The 23,109-nt window shown below is 37.4% G+C and overlaps 1 protein-coding gene across 1 annotated transcript in view; it reads right to left on the reverse strand.

Annotated features, from left to right (window-relative positions):
* Positions 1–23,109, reverse strand: part of LOC121413868 (probable ATP-dependent RNA helicase DDX10) — a 36,218-nt gene extending 13,109 nt beyond the window's left edge. The window contains exons 1-9 of the mRNA XM_041606845.1: positions 22,942–23,109; positions 9,819–10,010; positions 8,002–8,160; positions 7,370–7,490; positions 5,692–5,806; positions 4,865–4,961; positions 3,000–3,104; positions 1,867–2,029; positions 1,118–1,304 (exon numbers count right to left, since the gene is read on the reverse strand). Coding sequence (XP_041462779.1) covers positions 1,118–1,304; positions 1,867–2,029; positions 3,000–3,104; positions 4,865–4,961; positions 5,692–5,806; positions 7,370–7,490; positions 8,002–8,160; positions 9,819–10,010; positions 22,942–23,091 — 1,289 coding nt within the window. The 5' untranslated portion in view covers positions 23,092–23,109. The remainder of the gene's footprint in view (positions 1–1,117; positions 1,305–1,866; positions 2,030–2,999; positions 3,105–4,864; positions 4,962–5,691; positions 5,807–7,369; positions 7,491–8,001; positions 8,161–9,818; positions 10,011–22,941) is intronic.

A 23,109-nucleotide genomic window follows, 5' to 3' on the forward strand; every position in this document is an offset into this window, starting at 1 on the left:
GCAGAGGTTCGAGGTTCCACCCCTGGTCAGGTCTTAAAGGACAAGTCCACCCCAACAAAAACTTGATTTGAATAAAAAGAGAAAAATTCAACAAGCATAACACTGAAAATTTCATCAAAATCGGATGTAAATAAGAAAGTTATGGCATTTTAACGTTTCGCTTTATTTCACAAAACAGTTATATGCACATCTCAGTCGGTATGCAAATGAGGAACTGATGACATCACTCACTCACTATTTCTTTTGTATTTTATTATATGAAATATGAAATATTTTGATTTGAAATGAAGTTCATTCTCTCCTGAACATGTGGAATTCCATTATTTTAACATTTTGTGCTTCAGGCAAGGAGGTCCTAATCATCAAATTCGTAAAAATTGAAATATTGTATAATTCAAACAATAAAAAAACAAAAGAAATAGTGAGTGAGTGACATCATCGACTCTCTCATTTGGATGTAACTGGCTCGTTCATATAACTATTTTTTTGAAAATAAGCAAAACTTTGAAATGTCATAACTTTCTTATTTTACATCAAATTTTGATGAAATTTTCAGCGTTGTTCTTGTCTGATTTTCTCTATTGATTAAAATCAACATTTTTCTGAGGTGGACTTGACCTTTAAAGATGGTGATGTTAAAAGTAGGTCCCAGATGTAAATGAAAATATCTTAATCACATACACAAACACACATATTAGAACTACAACACACAAGGAAAGCTCTTTCTTGTGTTTAAAAAAAATGATTCTTGATTCCTTATACTTAATAGGTAAAGATCAAGTCGTGTTTTTTTGTTTGTTGAATTAGCACAATATATTATCTGTTCTCTTTCTTGTAGTGTTTGATAGACTGTGCAAACCCAAAATATAAACAATGGAAATATACAGATTTCACAAAAACACTGATTGCATTTAAATTTTCTCTTCCATTCTTCTCTGAATAGCTAGTTATCTCATTATTCTATTGAATATACAAATAAGCCTTGATACTAGGCATTCACTTTGTGAACACTCACGTGTTGGTACATCTGTCAAACCTTGGGCAAACAACGAGTTGTAAGAAAATAACTATGTATATCTCCAAAGAGAATCTATTCCAGAATTCACCTGACACTCACTCTATTTTCTCAACGGGAATTTTCCTTTTCTCCATCTCAGCCACCATAGCATCCTCTTCCGATGGAAGGAGAACGAGGAGAGCCTCGCCATCCTTCTCGTACCTGGCCGTCCGGCCCACTCGGTGTATGTAGGTACTGGAATCCTCCGGGCAGTCTAACTGAACAACCCAGTTCACTGCAGGAAAGTCTAAGGTTTTATGAATATGATTAGTCATCAGTAGACAGTTCCTTTGTCAGATACTAAATCAACTAAATCATGATAGAATCTGTTGTGTTTTCATACATAATAATAATAATAATAATAATAGGCATTTATATAGTGCCATCTATCTAGAAATATTCTATTCCGAGGCGCGTTGTTATTATTATTATTAACCCGACTTTAGCTCAAACTGCCTCTCATTTATATTTTCATATTTCTTTCATTCATTAAATTTTCCCCCCATATTTTCATAAACTACTGTAATCCTCTTATCAGGGGAGCACTCATGAAAAGGCTTCGTCAGACGTTTTTATTCAACAAGTCCTGTTTTTGTCGAACTGTTACCATGGACACTTAGATACTCGGCCAATCAAAATCAAGGATAGTTGTCAGATCTGACAACTTATCGGACAGGAATACTGATAAAACGCTCCCCTGACATAAAGTTCAAGACGTAAAACAGGAAATGTCTAAGACATGTTTTACGGCTTGGGCAAAATACAATGAATAGAACTCTTGCATTTTGGATGGTTATCTAAGGCATTACCTAATCCTCTAGCAGCAATGTCAGTGGCTAGGAGTACGGCTGAATCTCTGACGCAGAACTCCTCGTACACCGCTACCCTCCGTAGCTGATGCATGGAACCATATAGCCCCATCACCGTGATACCGGGGTTCAACTTAACAAGGACCTCAAACACGTACTTGACCTAGAGCAAAAAAAAAAAAAACAGAAGACAATTCAACAGGGATAATGCAACCCATTTATACGTTTCATTGTGTAGTTATTAGTCCTGAAAAGGACTGTTTGAATGTTGGAATGAAGCTAGTGAGAAAAAAAATGGAAGAGACTGAGTAGGAATTGAAAGGGTTCCCTTCATTCCCCCATCCTAACAGTGCGTCCTTTTGAAGACCGACCACATGGTGAACCGGTGGCATATCACAACATATATAATAGAGGGGCGCCAATGACAAATTGTCTTAGATTTAGCTATATTATCATGTATGATCAATGGGTGATTCTCAAAAAAAAGAGGGGGGCAACATGTAATGCCTAAAATAAATGATTTTTCATGATTTACCTGCAGGTTGCCAAGTGTGACTATGTGACTTGATATATTTGTACATTTCATATCAAGTTAACCAAATAAATTGTCTGAATTCCTTTTTTCCAATGTGACTCTACAAGGAACATATCATAACATTTGATTTATAGGATATTAAGTCTATTTTTGCCAAGAAATAAAACACCTCCTTTTTCAAATAAAAACATTTTTTTTTCATACTTACATTTTTTAATGGAAGGGGGAGGGGTCCATAATAACAGAGCTGCCAAACTCTGAACAAAAACATTTCAGAATTACAAAAGCTGAAAATCAGTATTTTGGTGAGGAAATCCTTTTTTTTTCAGCTGGAACTTAAAAAATCAGTATTTTGCATGAAACCATCAGTATTCTTCTCCTTTTCAGTACTAGATATGGAAAATCCATACCACTTAGTACCTCTGTAATAAGGATAAATTTTGTCATTATTCTTTATTCTAAATATTCATCAAAATACCCCCCCCAAAAAAAAAAAAATATATATATATATAAATAAATAAATGAAAAATAAATAATACTAATAATACTATTAATAATAAATAAATAAACAAAGATGGAGGATGTATTCAAACAGTACCTGCTTGCAACTGGACATGAAGACCAAAATCTTCTGTTTTAAGTGGGCTTTGAGGAAAGAATACAAGACATCCAGCTTCTGCTCCAACTCACATACAATGTAACTCTGCATTTGTAATGAAAAGAAACAGAATAACTGAGATGATAAAATCAAAGATGATGACAAGGATAATTACAAGAAAATTAAGAAAAAGACAAAAAAAACCTTCAGAATAATACTATCTGAATATATAGCACACAAATATGAAATTTCCTTTAGAAGAGGGTCAGGGAGAGTAGAATAAAGAGCATCTCATAAGCGGCAAGAAATTATCTCATGACATCCTCTCCTTAAACTTGATTTTAAAAAATTAATTTATGGAGGAAGGAAGAGTTGATATATATAAAAGGAAAATAAACAATGGTCAAAATTTAAGCTGAAATCAGGAGCACAACTAACAAAGAGTTGCGATTGGTCTGATCAACAACAACTATGGACGACCAACCTCAACATCTAAAATGAAAATTTGTTCAAAATGTTTTCTAGATATGATGTATATTCATACATTCATCATTTTCCTGTAGAAAAAATATGGTATGGATGGATTTCCATACAGTTGAGATTGATCAATCATAACGTTTTGTAAGACAGGGCCCAGTTCTATTGGAAGATAACACAGTGATATCACATGATAAAGCAAGAGTGAGTGACACTGACTGGAAGGATACAGTAAGGATACAGAAGGTAAAACAAACCATAAGGATAAATATCTGGGGCCTGTTGCAGAAAGAGTTGCAATCAACCGCAACTCTAAAAATCATGCGCAACTTGATTTTCAACCAATCAACAGCACGCATTTGGGACTTGCGATTGGGTTTTTGACTTGCGTTTAAACGCAACTCTTTCTGCAACGGACCCCTGTAAACCACAGAAACAACAAACACAGGGGCCTGTTCTCAATTTCCTCCCTGGGGTATACACACTGCAGAATGTTGTGGCCTAGTGGATTAGTCTCAAGGCTTTGAAACACAGGGTCACAGGTTCAGATCCCAGCCATGTTTTAATTCCCTTCAGTAAGAAAATTATCTGCATTGTGCTGCTTTCAGTCTCATCCCAGGTGAGGTAAATGGGTACCTGGCAGGAATTAATTCTTTCAAATGCTTGTGCACTCTAAAAGGCTTGCTGGTCTAAAGTTTGGGGCAGTAATATCAGAGTCACTTTGGAAATGCTAAGAGAAGTTACTGGTACATAATATGCATTATATGCATTATATCCTACAGAAATTAAATCTTGCATGCTGATTGGTTTAAATAGCATCATGTGACCAAACATATTCTCACTATTTTGCGATGATGTCGCAAATGAAACGCCAAAAAGGAAAATGTGCTATTCTGTGACGTCAATGATGGAATAGTCGACTATGTCATCACTGATGTCACAGATCATGCAATTTCTCGGGAGCACCAGTCAGCGAGTTGACTCTACCCGGCAAGTCCTGTGAAGGGACGGCACAGGCACAAATCCGCGTTCCGCTGAGCGCATGGTTTCGGAAAAAAGTAAATCAGCCTGTACAGCACGTTATCTGTATTTAAGTTCAGATTAGGAAAAGATGAACTGCGTGTACAAGAGTAGATAAACTATTGTTCTACCTTATTCAGTTATTTAATGTAGGATATAAAACAAATATACCAAGCCTTTATTTTGAAAGTATAGAGGGAATTATTTATCCTCGGTTGTCCTGGCCTGAATTACTATTACTATCGGGAAAAATAGCAATGCCAGTCCAACCTCAGATCAATAACTTACTCAAAGCTCGTATATTTGTATACATGTACATGTACTATACAAGAACTGAATTAAATATCATTATTATTCAATTGCCATACCTGATCTAGCTGAACCGGTGTACTGTGAGTATGATGTTCATGGACAGCAACATACTTGGGTTCTAGAAGGCTGAGTCTAGCCAGGTCACGTACCGATCTGAAAACATGCAATGTATGCAAGAAATATAATAATACCCTGTGCATCAAGAAGGTCCAAGGAGGGTTCCAGAATACTCCCTAGGTAGTGGAGACAGTGCATTTTACATGTGGAACAACGATGAATCCAATGACTGGGGTAAAATATACAGTATCTGTAAATTCACTTTGGCGTTGTTCAAATGTATTAAATGCTAGATAAAAGCAGAACAACTTTACAAATGATTAAAATATCACTGTGACCTTTGCTGGTGTTTGAATAAAGTTTGTTCATTGTTGCTTTTAACAGTGGTTTGAAAGCTTGAGTCTGTGCACCTTTATCATTCAGAGCATGAAGAGATTTTTCACACATAAAATAGAGAAACTGAGCATGTATCAAATGCAAAATTTCATTCGCAGGTTTGAAAAATAGAGACCACTCCCTGATTAAAATCTAAACAATATGGTGATGTGTTATACCATTACCTCCTAGGAAATATGAAATTATGTAACCTCCCCCCCCCCCCCCCTTCAAGTCTTGGCGAACCTACCTATTCCTCTTGATTATATGCCAAAGAATAACAGTCAGATAAACTTGCCAGAACAATAAAGCTAAATGGAATTATTATGTTGTATCAAAATAAAAAATACTTATAATTCCTTGGTAAAAAAGGTTATTTATTATATTGTGCATATGTTGCAGCCATGAGTATGTGAAGAAGCTTCAATTCATGTAAATTCCAAGGACTTACTTGGTTTGGGTTGCAGAGAAGAGTAAAGTCTGTCGTTCAGATGGAAGATGATCCAAGATGGCGTCCATTGTCTTCTGAAAACCAAGGTCGAGAATACGATCTGCTTCATCAAGGACTGAAAGTAAAAATTGAAAAAATAGGATCACAGTTAATTTGTAATCTGATTCTTTCTTCACCATTTTACTTCTTTTATTCCTGTATAGTCAAACAGATTGGAAGGGCCATTGGGTTATAGTTATGATTTTTTTACCCCTAATATCCATGTAACTTTCTTACAAGATCTAGTTTTGTGTCCATAGATTTCTATGAATGTTTCTTTGTCATTTAGTGAATGAATATAAATGCTGCTGCTGCTGCTGCTGATGATGATAACAATAATCAACAACACTAACAGTGATACTACTACTACTACTACTACTACTAATATTATTATCATTATTTGTTTGGCGTCACCTGTGCCTGGGAGGCGAAAAGCGAACTGAATCACTATGACCTGCAGGTCTCTCCTCCCGATATAACTGATTGGGGGAATGCAGGTGGACCACTATACCAGGGTTTCCCCCTACTCTTATACGAATAGTGCAGTGGGTTCTTAACGTGCAAAGGTGGTGATTCCTCTACACGGGGCCTCCATTTAACGTCCTGTCCAAGGGACGGAGTGTTTTCCATTGTAACATAGCCTCCATCTATGAAACATGGGAGAGACGTTTACACACAACGCACTGGCTTCAGTCATCCGCCCGGGGTGGACTCGAACCCACGATCTTTGGTTCGACGGGCAGACGCGTTACCGACTGAACCAACACCGCTCTCAATACTACTACTACTACTATAGTAAAGATAATTATATCAATGCTAATGATGGCAATACTACTAGTTAATAATAATCATCATCTGAAGTTGACTTCATCTGATTTTTGGCTGGTTTGTACACAATGCAAGCAAACTTTCCATTCTCAGGAGAATTTGAGCAAAGGGCAAAAGGGATCAAAATAAAATTGTCTTTCTTCGTCGCAAGAAGATCTTATCAGGTATCCTTTCAATACTTGGCCAAAAAAAAAAAGAATGTGCGGCACAAGAATAGCATATGAGCGTTGTGGCCCAGTGGATTAGTCTCCAGACTTTGAAACAGTGGATCATGGGTTCGGATCCCAGCCATAGCGTAAATTCCTCCGGCAAGAAATTTATCCGCATTGTGCTGCACTCGACCAAGGTGAGGTGAATGGGTACCCGGTAGGATTAATTCCTTGAATGCATGAGCGCTGAAAGGCAGCTCAAGCTAAAGTCGGGGTAATAATAATAATATCGCGCCTCGGAATAGAATATTTCTAGATAGATGGCGCTATATAAATGCCTATTATTATTATCATTATTATCATTATCTTTACCATATTTTCAATCTTTCTCACCTAGCATCTTAAGATTTAGTTTAGTATTCATAATGCATATAGTTTTTTTTATTTATTTGATATGCGGTAAAACAGCAATGTGGATAAAATGCCTTGCTCTAGGGCATAGTGCCAAGCCGGCATTCAAAACCCCCATCCTCGGATCCCCAGTCCAGCGCCTTAGACCACATCACCTCCATATGATGATCATTATCATGATCAAAGCCATACATGGTCTTCCACCCCCTCATCATCATCATCATCTTTACCACATTTTTCCCCTTTCTCACCTAGCATCTTCAGATTTAGGCTCTCAAAGCAGGCCGTCTCATCCATGTGTTGTAGGAGTCTCCCTGGAGTACACACAACAATATTGGTCTTCGGGATCCTCTCCATCTCAGTCTTCAAGTCCTACATCAAATAAAACAGAAAACAATAATATCTTTGGTTAATATATCACAAGAATCTCACCATATGATGGAAAGTTTATCCATGAGGTAACATAAACAAGAATACAAATTCACAAGACTAAAAACAGGAATCTGTGTGATGGATAGTAGTGATGTATAACAGTTGTAAGAGAGAACACAGCTGGTTCAGTGTGCATTTTAAAGCTATTGAAGAAAGAAGTCGCAGCACACAATGATTTTATGAGAAAGACTTGTTTAAAGATCAAGATTGATTTTCAACCTATCACAGTGGATCTAGATCTGGTTTATTTACAACATTATTGTGTGAAACCATGGAAGCTCAGCTGAAAAATGACCACATTGAAGATCACCAACACAGAAAAGCACACGTGGGACAGTGTTAATAATTGCTTGGAAAAGGACCAGGGCCCCCCCGTCTTACAAAGATTTGCGATTGATCCGATTAACCACAAAACCCATGGTGTTTATGTTTGGCAAACTCAAATGCATACCTTTCCTCCGATGATGAGCCCAGCGGAGAAGTCATGCTTTGATCCTACTTTACACAGTACTTCAAACGTCTGATAAGCTAGCTCCCTCGTAGGCGAGATGACAAGAGCCCCAAGGCCATCGGGTACAGACCAGGAGTTCCGGTAGAGACACTCCAATATCTGTGTTTCATATAATGACAATATGACAATTCTAAAAAGAAAATTCGAATGTTGATCAGGCTATGAATTCACCTAGAATCACAGCAATGATTATGGCACTGACATTTGATGAAAAATATAAAAAGTTGAAAATAATAAAGAATGGGCTGTTTGTATGAAACTTGTGTTTTACATGGCAGAATTATTGTAATAAAATTGGGAATTCCTCATTTTGTATGTAAAGTTGCATAGCTTCATAATGGAGTATGTCATGTATAAGCATGCAGCATTTAACAAAACATCTCATGACTATCTGACAACAAGCTTCACTGTACACTGTATATGCATGACTTCTTTATATGCAGCAGGGTGCCATTACATCACATCAACAAGAAATTGTAGCTATTCAAGTATAAACTTGAATAGCTCTTTACAGGACACTACTCTGCATGGTTCAATGACATTTGCTCTGGCGACAGTTGCTCTGCTCTAAATTCCACACAAAAATGGAACAACCAACTTAAATCTTGCGTTTAACACTATACCCCATCTTAAACCTAACACAAAACCCTATTGCAACCCTAACCCCTATATCTTTAAAGCCCGGATCAATTGTTACCGGAACCAAGGACCTACTACAACTCCCGGGGGAGACATTCAACGAATCCCCTCCTTTGGGCCTAAGACAGTTATGGCTAATCCTTTTATAAACACAGCACTGGCAGCTGACGCCCATCAAGCCGGTCGTAAAACACGCTGTCACTGATGGACTGCAGAAATCAATTGTACGCTGCTCCTACACATTGCAATGTTGTTTGTTAACTTTATCAAAAGCAACTCACAGCAGCGAACGTTAGCGCTATGAAAATGATCGCAGAAACAAGAAAACAGGCATGCATACCAGTAAACATATTTTTTACATACATCGCTAACAACAGCTCACAAAATGCATTGAAATCAGAGTGCAGATCAGTATATCTACAGCAAAAAAGCAGTAAACATTCAACAGAGAAATGTGCGAAAAGACGTTACAAATTATTCTGCGCATTGCATTATAGGTAAGGCAGGGACTTTCTCTGATCGTAGCGATCAAACTTACATGACCGTATCTGGTCGAAAGAGGGCCAGAGATTGAGCTGTGACTATCATAGGCTGAGAAGGGATTGAGTAAACAATCGCCCCGGGCGCTCGTCGTAAAAAGAGAAAGTTAACTCAGTGACAGCCATTTTAACAGGTGGAAACAGGTGGTGGCCATAAAACGCTCTTGTTGAATGTCCAGTTGTAGTAGGTCAATGCCGGAAAAAAATGCCATATCACCACTCAGCATAAATAAATATTTGCCAAGACAGATTGAAAGTGCTTCTGTGAAACATTATACGCAATACACATCAAGGCTTTCTTTTAGCAACAACTTTCTTATCTCCTAGACATATAAGGGCGACAGTATCTCAGTTTGTACGTTTTGACCTCCTGATCAACATAAACTTGTCAAAATTTGCTTTTCTTGTGTGGAAATAGCAAAACTTTGTTTTGGTTTTACATCTAGGCAATTGTTGTCAGCTCTGTTAACATCTTCAACTTTGCCATAATAATCAACACTTTGATTGTGGGCATCAATAGAAATACAGGACATCTGTCCTAAATTTTAAACCCAAATATTGAAAGGAAATGATACTCACTGGAATCAGGAATGCTAAAGTCTTGCCAGAACCGGTCTTGGCTGCACCTAGGACATCGTGGCCCTGTAAGGCCAGACCTATCGCCCCTTTCTGGATCTCAGTAGGAACCTTGTAGCCAGCCTCTTCAAGGGCAGACAGCGTTCTTTTACTCAGAGGGAAGTCAGAGAATGTCTCTATTTCTTTGGGATTGATCTAAAAGCAAAAGAAAAAGAGCAAACAGAATATTTTGAATATAGCAAGACAGTTGGGCTGAGGATGGAGGATTTTATAAACAATATTGTGCAAAGTTGATGGAGGGGTGAGCTGATTCCAGCAGCTTCTTGTTACCAACAAATATTGGACTCTGCAGAGTGTAGCCTTCTGGCAAAGCAACTGGCACAATCTTTTTCAATTACCAAATTCAGATAGAGAGTGGGTAGCAACAGACATTAGCCAGGAAACCAGAGTTCATGATTTTCTTTCATCTTCCATTGATTACTGCAATCAGAACTTTTAGAAATCAAATCAACTACCAGTACTTTTTTCTAAATTATACAAATTACTACTTATAAGATAAGATAAGTTGAATTTGCAATGAAACACACACCCATTTGGGCCTTTTTCTGCTAATCTAGATGAAAGAAGGAGACAGCAATGAATATGAAGACAAAGGAGCAGAAACAAAAAAGGAGATGAAAAAATAAAAGTAGAGTTGGAAGGAGAGGAAAGGTAGATGAAGAGAAAAAGAATTAAAACTAGAAGAAAAAGAAGACTGAGGAAGATGGGGATGCAAAATAAGAATGTAAAAGGGAAGCTATACAGCAGCAGACAAATAACCTTTTCATTTTTTTAATTTCATTTCAAGAAAAACACAAAGATCAACATGAATAATTCTAATAATTAATAGTTTGTTTTATTGATCATAATATGATCATGGAGTGAAATTTTCAAATTTTAATTTATTTTCCTCCACCTCGCCGACGTACACTGTTGCTGGGCTGAGAGTGCCCGCAGTCAGTGCATACAAGCGCACTTTGCACAGTCGCAGCTGCACAGCTCTGAATACGCACAGACAGTGCGCGAAAATGAAATAAAATTACATTGGTCTTCATGACATCTGTGGTAATTCTTGCAGCTATAGAGAGCACATCTATATCTGCCATAGCCAGGCGGCTTCTTGAGAGTAAAAATCATTTACTGACGTAGGCTTACTCTCAATGAAGCCAGGTATTCCTATCCATAAACGTGCGTGTAGGCCGCTAAAACCTGGAACTTTCGCCCGAGATTTCTATTTTCCTTCTAAAAGATCTAGCCCTAAATCATGTACATGGGATGCAACTTCATTTCCGACATTTCTGCGCCATCGATTTTATTTTTAAACAAGAATTCATCCAAAAAATGAGAAAAAATGACAAGACGGAAGAGACTTGCCCGATGTACGGCTATGCCCACCCATGGGTTCAAAGCATCTCGCGTGCGAAGGAATATCAGTAGTATGCACGCGACACACACGACACAGTTAAACTTTTCTGGGCTTTTGCCCACATAAAATATTACCAATAATTTTATATATCACATTCTGCTATGACACCTACCGAATCATTTAGATCCTTCTGTGACTTCTCCTTGAAGTTTCTTTTAAAAAACATGTATATTTTCTTGATCTTTAGGGAAGATTTTACGGAGATGAAAACTGATCAGCGCGGATATCAATTTTCGCCTAAAGAGGGCGCGCGATTTATATTCATATCAAAGAAACGACAAGGGAAAGACTAGGCACCTACACTATTTTACACTCAAATCGACGCAAGGCATTACGCGAAGTCAGTGAAGTGTCCAATCTTTTCATTGTATAGACTTTGGGAATACCGTATATGTATTATTGACGTTCGTTAAAGCTTGTACTGCTGGTTTCTTTCCAGGCACGTATATTATTTTCAGTTTTTTTTTTTAATTAGTCATCTTTTTAAATTAATTGCAAATAAGTGTTATCATCACCAATAATAATCTTTAATTATGTTTTTGAAGGTATTTCATTTATTGGTGCCCATAATTAGTAAATTAATCATAAGGATTGCACATTCAAAGAATTTAGATACAGTTATAAAATTACCGAGGAGCTGAATCAAGGTTGTGAAATTATAGCATATTATAACATATAGGCCTACTATTAACCTCGTACATAGACCAAAAGCTTCGGTCTCTGTTATGTTGGTTGTTCAGCTGAACTCCGTTGGCTTCACTCACCAAATACAGAGACCGAAGTTCTAGCGCGATCTGTACAGGGGACTCAATGGCCATATGTTTATGCAAGGCTCAACATTAGCGGTGGCCCGGGGCCACCAAAAAATCATCTCGGGCAACCATTATTGAAAAAATGTTAAGTTTTGGTGGTCCGAATCGGGCAACCAATAATTTTCAAAGTAGCGCAATTTTTCTCCCGATTTTGCATGCATTTATCAACTTTCTACAGTTCAAATTGCAAGAAAATTCGTCACGCGCCTTTTTTGTTAATCTACACACAAATACACACACACAAAGATTGCATAGTCATGACAGTACGTAGGCCTACAACTAGCATACAGTAACTATTATTCAGCCGGCTGTGCCGGCTGTCTGGGTGAGCTTTGCATGCATGAAACCACTGCAGCTAGCCGTGCGCTTGCAGACTATTCAGACTCAGGGAGCTGCGATACGAAATGTTACTGCTAAGAAATCTTCCCCAGAACTTTGAAAATCTACGTCAAAGTCACATTTTACACCAATGAAATGCCCTTCTACAGTCCATATTACTGAAACCTGATTATTTGCAAGCATTAAAAGGAGGAATTATGACCTCTCTTTTCACTCAAAAAGACTGATTTCCAAAAGCATTAATACACATAGAACATAGGTGAGTACATCACAGTCACACATGTGCATTTGTATGTATGTTGATATTTGGTTTATTTCGACACTGTGTCTCTTCTAGCCAAAAATGAATAGGCAGCTTCTTTGTTTCTTGTTTATAAATGACTTCTTAAACCACTCTTAACGAAGTAAATACTTTGGGAAGGCATTTCATTGATATGAAATGTGAATTTTTTCCATCATTTTGTCAAATATAGGGAAGGAATTTTCTCACTGTTTTTTCCAGATAGCTTTTGCCGTTTTATTATTTTTTTCTTTTATTTTTTTTACAGTGATTAAACCATTCATCCCCTTCCCATTGAATATGCCTGATTAAAGAACATGTTTCTACTGAATAATAATAATTTTCCCCATTTTTTTTTATAATTTTGTCTTCTTCATTTTTCTTACATTTTCTTTGTTTTTTTTTTTCTCAAATTTTTTTCCCTCTTCTTTGTTTTTTCTTTGTTTTTTTTTCTCAAATTTTTTTTCCTCTTCTTTGTTTTTTCTTTCATTTTTACAATTTTTGTTTTCTTTTTTTCAATATACTCTTCTAAATTTTTTTTTTATTTCCCCCTTTTACACATTGTTCTAATTCTGCAGCATATTTTTCTGTGATTTTCTCCTGGTATAATATGCTGGAAAAGAGAAAATAAACTGGATTTGGGGCCTGTATAATCTAGGTTTTATGAATTACCACAAAATAAGCAAAGTAGTATAACAGCTAGACCAAAAGCTTCAGTCTCTGTTATTTTGGTTGTTCAACTGAACTCCATTGGCTTCTCTCACCAAATACAGAGACCGAAGTTCTAGTGCGATCTGTACAGGGGACTCAACGGCCATATGTTTATGTACTTAAGATCGGATAAAACGGGGAAGTGAATTTGCGCGACAGCCAAGGTAAGTCACTGTTTTTGTTCCTTTTAACTTTATTTTTCTCTGTTTTTTGGCAATTAATGCCAAGAGGGAATATTAATTTGCATTTTGGTCGCATTAACTTTCAAAATTTTTATTCATTAAAGACAAAAATTGAAGAGCCCCGACGGGGGGATTTTGCATTGCAAGTCCCCTAATGGTGGCTGCACGATAGCGAGCCGTCTGTGTACGAGGAGAAATAAAAAAAAAAAAGTTAAAAAACTCAAAACAGACGGCTGCCAGCTGTCTATATAACAGCAAGCACGATTTACATACAAGATGTACAAAGAATAGTGGTACATGGTAGTGACTGCATAATATTTTAGTTTTTTTTAGGCCCTTACTAATGGGCCACCAAAATAAATTATTTGAAGGTTTTGGTGGCCCGAACGGGCCACCACCAAAAAAAGTTCATGTGGAGCCTTGGTTTATGTACTTAAGATCGGATAAAACGGGGAAGTGAATTTGCGCGACAGCCGAGGAAAGTCACTATTTTTGTTCCTTTTAACTTGATTTTTCTCTGTTTTTTGGCAATTAATGCCAAGAGGGAATATTAATTTGCATTTTGGTCGCATTAACTTTCAAAATTTTCATTCATTAAAGACAAAAATTGAAGAGCCCCGACGGGGGGATTTTGCATTGCAAGTCCCCTAATGGTGGCTGCACGATAGCGAGCCGTCTGTGTACGAGGAGAAATAAAAAAAAAAAGTTAAAAACTCCTCGAAACAGACGGCTGCAGCTGTCTACCTCGTACAATGTGTGAGTGGGCTACGCCGCAATCTTGTTTCCTATTGTTCTTCGCCAACGTTACGCAACGCACCCGTCTGTAACGTTGGCAGTCACTGAAACTGCATAGATTGATCGTGTTCTCTCCCATATTATTGGACTTTATTGTCCGAGCGCATAGACTGCCACACTCATGGTTTCAAATCGTCTCGTGTGTGATGGATTCATATGCACCTGGTGCATGCGAATCTTTCACACCTATTTTACTAAAATAACTGTGACTTTACATCGTAGCTAAGAATTATAATTTTGCTATGACACTTACCGAACCATATGGATCGTTTGTTGAATTCTCTTTGCTGTTTTTTTAAATAAAATAGAGCATTTTTCGTGATCTTCACGTAGATGCCTCTGGATCAGCGTTGATATCAACTTTTGCCTAAAGAGGGCGCGCGATATTATTCACAAGCCGGTAGGCACTTAAGAACCAAGTTTGAAAGGATACTCGTAAAATTATGTCACTCTCGCCGATGAATATTCATTAGATCGTGGTCGTGCGTGTTCAATACACACTGAGTGCATGCATGCAGAGAGTTTGTATTGAACACGCACGACCACGATCTAATGAATATTCATCGCGAGAGTGACGTAATTTTACGAGTGTCCTTTCAAACTTGGTTCTTAAGTGCCTACCGTTTGTTTACGGTATACTGTACCTTTGTTTACGGTGTTGCAAGCTAGCTGCATTCTAGGCGATCAGCATTATTTTCTTGCTCATTCAATCCACTTTCATCATCATCTTGTCAAAAGATGGCGTACTTTACCAATAAGTATATACATGAGATGCAACCTGTTGATTTTTGGTACAATTTCCTATTACACAGCGACAAATTGTGTACAACGGATAGCGGAGCGTGAACGTAGCGGTCGTGTACATTTTTGCTTATTACATGACGTCATCCAGCCACTGCCGAGAACCAATTTATGAATGAAAATATAGTAAGCATGCACAGTGCAAGCCTTTTATTTCCCCACACAGAATTCCACCAAAACAAGTGTGCAATTCTCTATCACCTCGTACCAAAATCGACCTAGAATTTCACTTTCGCGTATTTTATATGAATTATGAAAGGTATTCTCGGAGGATCTATTTTCTCACCGATACCGCACAGGTAAGAGAATTTCGATTACTTTTTGCTTTTCCGTCAAAATCTTACAAATTAGCGTCTATATGTCATCGTGTTCGTTGGAATTTGTAGAGTCTATTGCAACGTGCACAAAGTCAATTGGCTTCCGGAGCGTCGCGTGAATATGCATGAAATTGCAGAGTTTCGATAATTTTTGATCGATACCGGAGCGATCCGATCACGAACCAAGACCATTTACCGCGTACACATCGTGACCGGATATCGTTATCGCTATCGATACTTCCGCACGCAGTCCGAAGGAATTATTTTTCGGACCACGTGATCATGACGTGATCTGCGCGATTGACCAATCAGCGGTCTTAGAATCGCTGTGCGGAGACGATCTATCCGTTGTACACAGTCTATGGACAATTTGCTGTTGTGTATTATGCGCCGTCGACTTGAATTGAGAATGTTCGTTACGAAAAATTGCTTTTCGATTGTTGTTTGCGTACTTTCCACCACAGTATATAGGATGGATCGAACGGAGTATCCTGGTTGAGACTTGGAGGTAAGCGATAAAAACACTTTTATGATGGGGGGACCTAAAGCTACGCACTTTGTTTACAAACGATAGAAACTATGCCAATTTTAATATTTGAACAAATTATCTGTCGCTAACTTGTGGCAAATATTCTAAAGATCATTAAGCAAGAACAAAGTATCACAAAACTCACTAATACGAAAATCCCGCCGTGTTTTCCGAACACCTCTTGAATTCGCCGCCCGATGTTAGAAGGGGTCCTAAAGCTACGCACTCGATTTATCATGCAGAAAAATAGAATTTCCTGTGCCTCAATTTCTAAAATATGTTCATACTATTATAGGATAATATGAAATTAAAGAGAATATAGCTCAAAAAATCAAAACAGTTGTGGGTGTTCTCTGCATTTAGAGATTTACTGCAGCCTCTGTAGAAAAAATTGAATAGGAATCGTTCGTCACTCTGCAGTCACAATTCCACACAAAGTGCGCATTTGCCATTAAAAACTGCATGCGCGATGAGTGGTGCGTAGCTTTAGGACCCGCGCAGCTTTAGTTTAGGACCCCCTACCATATAAATAATTTCCAATTTCTTTTTAAAACAAACTTAAATCATTAAAAAAAGAATACCGTAGTGGAGAAATAGTGAAACGTTGGGCGTTTTTCATTCCCTCACATTCGTATGATGAATGAAAACGTCAAAGTCCACTATGAAACCACATGCGTTGTGCGAGGTTAGTATTGCTAACCTCACATGTTGTGTGAGTGCACTCACACATTGTACGAGGTTAGTATGTACTAACCTCGTACAATAGACCGTGTTTGACCCTGGATTTCGAAGTAGTCGGCAAACATCGCTTCATTGCTGAAGTAATATTTGCCGAAGCTCCTTCTCGCAACGCACCGGGGCTCTTGCCGGTAAGTAGCAAGAGTTTGTTGAATATAAAAATAATAATAGAATAATAATCCGATAAAAAAAGCACATTTTGCTTACCTCGGCCTCCAAAGCACCCATGGGTTCAAAGCATCTCGCGTGCGAAGGAATATCAGTCGAATGCAACGCGACACAGTTAAACTTTTCTGGGCTTTTGCCCACATAAAATATTACTTAAAATTTTGTTTATCACATTCTGCTATGACACTTACCGAATCATTTAGATCCTTCCGTGACTTCTCCTTGAAGTTTCTTTTAAAAAACATGTATATTTTCTTGATCTTTAGTGAAGATTTTACGGAGATGAAAACTGCTCAGCGCGGATATCAATTTTCGCCTAAAGAGGGCGCGCGATTTATATTCATATCAAAGACACGACAATGGAAAGACTAGGCACCTACACTACTTCTACACGCAAATCGACGCAAGGCATTACGCGAAGTCCGTGAAGTGTCCAATCTTTTCATTGTATAGACTTTGGGATACCGTATACGTATTATTGACGTTCGTTAAATCCTGTACTGCTGGTTTCTTTCCAGGCATGTATATTATTTTCATTTTTTTTTTATTAGTCATCTTTTTAAATTCATTGCAAATAAGTGTTATCATCACCAATAATAATCTTTAATTATGTTTTTGAAGGTATTTCATTCATTGGTGCCCATAATTAGTAAATTAATCATAAGGATTGCGCATTCAAAGAATTTAGATACAGTTATAAAATTACCGAGGAGCTGAATCAAGTTTGTGAAATTATTAGCGCCACCAACGGGCTTCCTTGTATTTCCGTGGGAAGAGACAAGCGAAGTCACTTTCGAGGCCGAGGTAAGCGAAATTTGTTTTTTTTAATGATTATTATTTTATTATTATTTTCATATTTCTTTAATCTATTGCTACTTACCGGCAAGAGCCCCGGTGCGTAGCGAGAAGGAGTTTCGGCAAATATTACTTCAGCAATGAAGCGATGTTTGCCGACTACTTTGAAATCCAGGGTCAAACACGGTCTATTGTACGAGGTTAGTACATACTAACCTCGTACAATGTGTGAGTGCCTCCAAAGTGACTTTGCTTGTCTCTTCCACGGAAATACAAGGAAGCCCGTTGGTGGCGCTAATAATTTCACAACCTTGATTCAGCTCCTCGGTAATTTTATAACTGTATCTAAATTCTTTGAATGCGCAATCCTCATGATTAATTTACTAATTATGGGCACCAATTAATGAAATGCCTTCAAAAAACATAATTAATGATTATTATTGGTGATGATAACACTCATTTGCATTAATTTAAAAAGATGACTGATAAAAAAAAATGAAAATAATATACGTGCCTGGAAAGAAACCAGCAGTACAAGCTTTGACGAACGTCAATAATACGTATACGGTATACCAAAGTCTATACAATGAAAAGATTGGACACTTCACGGACTTTGCGTAATGCCTTGCGTCGATATGCCTGTAAAATAGTGTAGGTGCCTATTCTTTCCCTTGTCGTGTCTTTGATATGAATATAAATCACGCGCCCTCTTCAGGAGAAAATTGATATCAACGCTGACTGATTTCTATCTCCGTAAAATCTTCACTAAAGATCAAGAAAATATACATATTTTTAGAAAGAAACTTCAAGGAGAAGTCACGGAAGGATCTAAATGATTCGGTAAGTGTCATAGCAGGATGTGGAATATTTATTTATACATAATATTTTATGTGGGCAAAAGCCCACTGTATTTTCGAAGTGTAGTGGTGTGTCGCGTGCGTATGACTGATAATCCTTCGCTCGCGAGACGATATGAACACATGGTAGTCTGGTCAGTTAGCGTAAAAAATGCCCTACTTGTGGACACGGTGGACAAAAGCATGATTTTTTCTCCAGACCTTTGTTTATGTATAAGAATTAAGAATGGGGTATGCTCCAAAAAATCTGGCTGCAGGAACAGTGAAAAAATGGGTGAAAATGTCAGAATTTATGAGTTCAGATTTGTCTGATATATAGACTAGCGCTAGTGCAAAACTCAATAGCAGTGCATTATTTTGCATTGGATTAGTTCTTGAATTCAGACCCTTTTTGAACAGATCTTCTGTTTGTCCTCGCATCTCAATGCACCAAATATCTGAATGAAGATGCTAACCAAGCCAAAGGGTGACGGTGGAGGGGGTTGAATGTTGGTGTGTGTGTACATATTTTGGTCTTGGGGTAAAGGTGTGCAAGACACATATGTTTGCATGTGTTGGAAATTGTGTTGCCATGGTAACAGTGTATTATTGCAAAAATAAGGTAAAAATTTTGCAGTTAGAACCACTTCCTCTGTTTTTAACCGATTCTCATGAAATTTGGCACACACATTGGTCTTGAGGTGAAGATGTCTAAGACACACTTTTGTGTGTCTTTCAGAAATCTTGTTGCCATGGTAACAACATATTATCTGGTGGAAATTGTGAAAAAACCTTACAATTCAAACTGTTTCATCAGTTTTCAATCAATTTTCATGAAATTTGGCACACACATTGGTATTGAAGTAAAGATGTACAAGGCACTTTTTGTGTGTGTTTCCAAAATTGTGTTGCCATGGGAACAACATATTATATGGCAAAATTTAGGTAAACTTGCAATTTGAACTTCTTCATCAGTTTTTTTTTGTTGTTGTTTTGAACCAATTCTCATGAAATAATTATGGCTCACACATTGGCCTTGAGGTAAAGATGTGCAAGAACCTTTTGTCAGAGAGTGCATTGCCTTGGTAACCACATTTAGCCAGAAATATGAGGAAAACTCATTGTGGATCAGTCTACTTCTCAGTTTTCAGCCTGTGCTCATAAAAATTGACACAAATATTCATTTTGGGTAAAGATTCATATTCAGTATTAAAAGGGAATCAAGCCTTGGTCATAATGTTGTGTGCATGGAAAAGGAGAAAAATAAGAATGGTGAAAGTTTTAAAGAAATCAGACAAGCAAAATATAGTTATGGCTGCTTTAAAATTAAGATCCCTAAGGCTACTAGTATGTAGAATTCAAATTGGCAACTGGGTAAGTACATTATTACAAGGGGTGGGGCGGCAAGGACAACTTTCCCATAAGACTAGCAGTTATTTGGATTTTTGGTTTTCTCCTAAATCCCTATTCCATTGGGGCCGTAATATAAACCCGGTAGTATGTTTTATGTCCTCATGAAAGAAAGATATAATTTGAAGTAAAACTTTTGAAAAAAGAAATTTTAACCGATTAATTATTCCAGTACATGGAAGAGTGGTCCTTGCCTTCTTAAATCACTGTGACATCACATATGCGGTCAATTTGAAGTCTTCATGGGTATAGTGATTACCGATGTTTATAACTTTAATATGTTCACAACTTTGTTATGGTTTGTCCGATATTGTTCAAACTTTGACCTATAAACTTGTCTGATTTTTCATTTTCCTCTAAAAACAAGTGTTTATTTGGGTTTGATTCCCCTTTATAACGTCATATAATAGCGCAGGGTATTAATCACCTTCAATAATATTTATAGGCTTTTTTTTTGGGGGGGGGGGAGAAGGTCCTTAAAAACTGACAACATAAAAATATAGAAGGTTAAAGGCCATGACCATGAGGAACTTAAACACTCTTAAAAAAACACCCCTTACATTTTTTATTTGGGGGGGGCTTTAGAAAATTGCCACATAAAGATTAAAATTAAATTATAACGACTAGGAACTTAACCCCCCCCCAAAAAAAAGGGAAATCCTTTACACTTCAGCATATTAATTTAAAGCCTTAAACATTCTGATTTGAAAAAAAAAAGTTTCCGGTGTCCAATTAATCAATGATTTATTTGAAGCATGAAGCAGGGGCTGTGTCACAGAAATATACTGAAAAAATCAAATGAAAGAAAATATAAGGCTAAAATCTATTGTGCACATAGGTATATTTTTGATATGGTATGTTACTGAGTCATGGATTTGCAAGTGAATTTCTAAAACAAGTGCAGATATTTTTGTATATATTTATATTTCTATAATAATTAGTTGCATGATTAAAGGTACACTTTAAAATATGTCAGAAAAAATATACTTAGAGAGAGACAGGAAACAGGAGATGGCATGGTGAAGCTCAAAATCAAGAGTGATGTGAAAGTTAAAAAGAAAGAGCAGGAACAGAATATGAATAAAAGACTGAGTAGGAGAATATAAATAAACAATGGTTAATTGGGTACTGTAAACCATTTTTTTTATCAAATCTGAATGCATTAAGCTTCAAATGAATGGTCTGAAGTGCAAAGGACTCTTACCTTTGAAGAAGGGGGGGGGGGGCATTTTCTGCTAAAAAGTATTATCAGCCCCCTATTTTTTCGGGGGGGGGGGGGTTAGTTCCTAGTCATAATCCTTTAACTGTAATTTTAATGAGGTAATTTTCTAAAGACCCACCCCCCAAAGAAAGAGTAATGTCTAGCTTTAAAAATGCATTGAACCCTGAGGGACAAAGGTGTAGACTGGTTTGAGCATGGGGAAGTAGAACTAAAAGTGGTATGGGGAGGGGTGCACATCTTGGGGAGGTGGAACTAAGGTTTGGAAAATCAGCTGTTGAAAGTAGAAGGGGTACACATTTTGTTTTGCTTGCCAGTGTTGGAACTCCTCTGCTTCAGCAGAAGGTTTCATATTCATCCAGTGTACCTCCAGCCTATATGCCCTTAAGGGGATGCGTTTTTTTAAGAGTGTTTTTTTAAGAGTGTTTATCATTTTTATGTTTCTAATGGCCACTGCCTTTAACCTTCTTTGATGTCAGATTTAAAGGACTAATCCTGCCCCTTCCCCCCAAACCCAGAAATATTAATGAAGGTGATTAATACCCCACATTTTAATGCAGAGAAGACATTTAGAATTTAATATGAATCTTTACCCTGAGATGAATATTTCTTCCAATTTTTATGAGCACTGACTAAAAACAGGGGAAGAAGTTTGATCCACAAGTTACCAGGGTAGCCACATATGATAGCCAGAAATTCTGGCTATCATATGTGGCTACCCTGGTAATGCACTCTCTGACAAATGCAAAAAAAAGGTTCTTGCACATCTTTACCCCAAGGCCAATGTGTGAGCCAAATTTCACGAGAATTGGTTAAAAAATGATGAAGTAGTTCAAATTGCAAGTTTTTTACCTAAATTTTGCCATATTATATTTTGTTACCATGACAACACAGTTTCTGAAACACACACACAAAAAGTGCCTAGTACATCTTTACTTCAATACCAATGTGTGTGCCAAATTTCATTAGAATTGATTGAAAACTGATGAAGCAGTTTGAATTGTAAGATTTTTTCACAATTTTCACCAGATAATATGTTGTTACCATGGCAACAAGATTTCTGAAAGACACACAAAAGTGTGTCTTAGACATCTTCACCTCAAGACCAATGTGTGTGCCAAATTTCATGAGAATCGGTTAAAAACAGAGGAAGTGGTTCTAACTGCAAGATTTTTACCTTATTTTTGCAATAATACACTGTTACCATGGCAACACAATTTCCAACACATGCAAAAAATGCGTCTTGCACACCTTTACCCCAAGACCAAAATATGTACACACACACCAACATTCAACCCCCTCCACCGTCACCCTTTGGCTTGGTTAGCATCTTCATTCAGATATTTGGTGCATTGAGATGCGAGGACAAACAGAAGATCTGTTCAAAAAGGGTCTGAATTCAAGAACTAATCCAATGCAAAATAATGCACTGCTATTGAGTTTTGCACTAGCGCTAGTCTATATATCAGACAAATCTGAACTCATAAATTCTGACATTTTCACCCATTTTTTCACTGTTCCTGCAGCCAGATTTTTTGGAGCATACCCCATTCTTAATTCTTATACATAAACAAAGGTCTGGAGAAAAAATCACGCTTTTGTCCACCGTGTCCACATAATTCCGCTAACTGACCAGACTATGAGTGGTGGTGTGAGTGAGACTGCCAAACCACGTCACCCAGCCGGGGCATACAACAAAACGAATGATTGGGACCGAGCTAATACTCACCTGACTGTACTGGTCCTGAAGTTGATTTATCTCTTTTCTTTCCATCTGCAATTTCTTAAGAGCCATTTTTCCTTCATTTCTCCCACTTTTCTTGTGTTTTAATTTGGAAGAACGACCTTGACCAGGATTATTTACCCCACGTTTCTTCATTTTGTTTAGAATGTGACG

The sequence above is a fragment of the Lytechinus variegatus genome, chromosome 4 (genome assembly GCF_018143015.1).
Source record: "Lytechinus variegatus isolate NC3 chromosome 4, Lvar_3.0, whole genome shotgun sequence".
NCBI lineage: Eukaryota > Metazoa > Echinodermata > Echinoidea > Temnopleuroida > Toxopneustidae > Lytechinus > Lytechinus variegatus.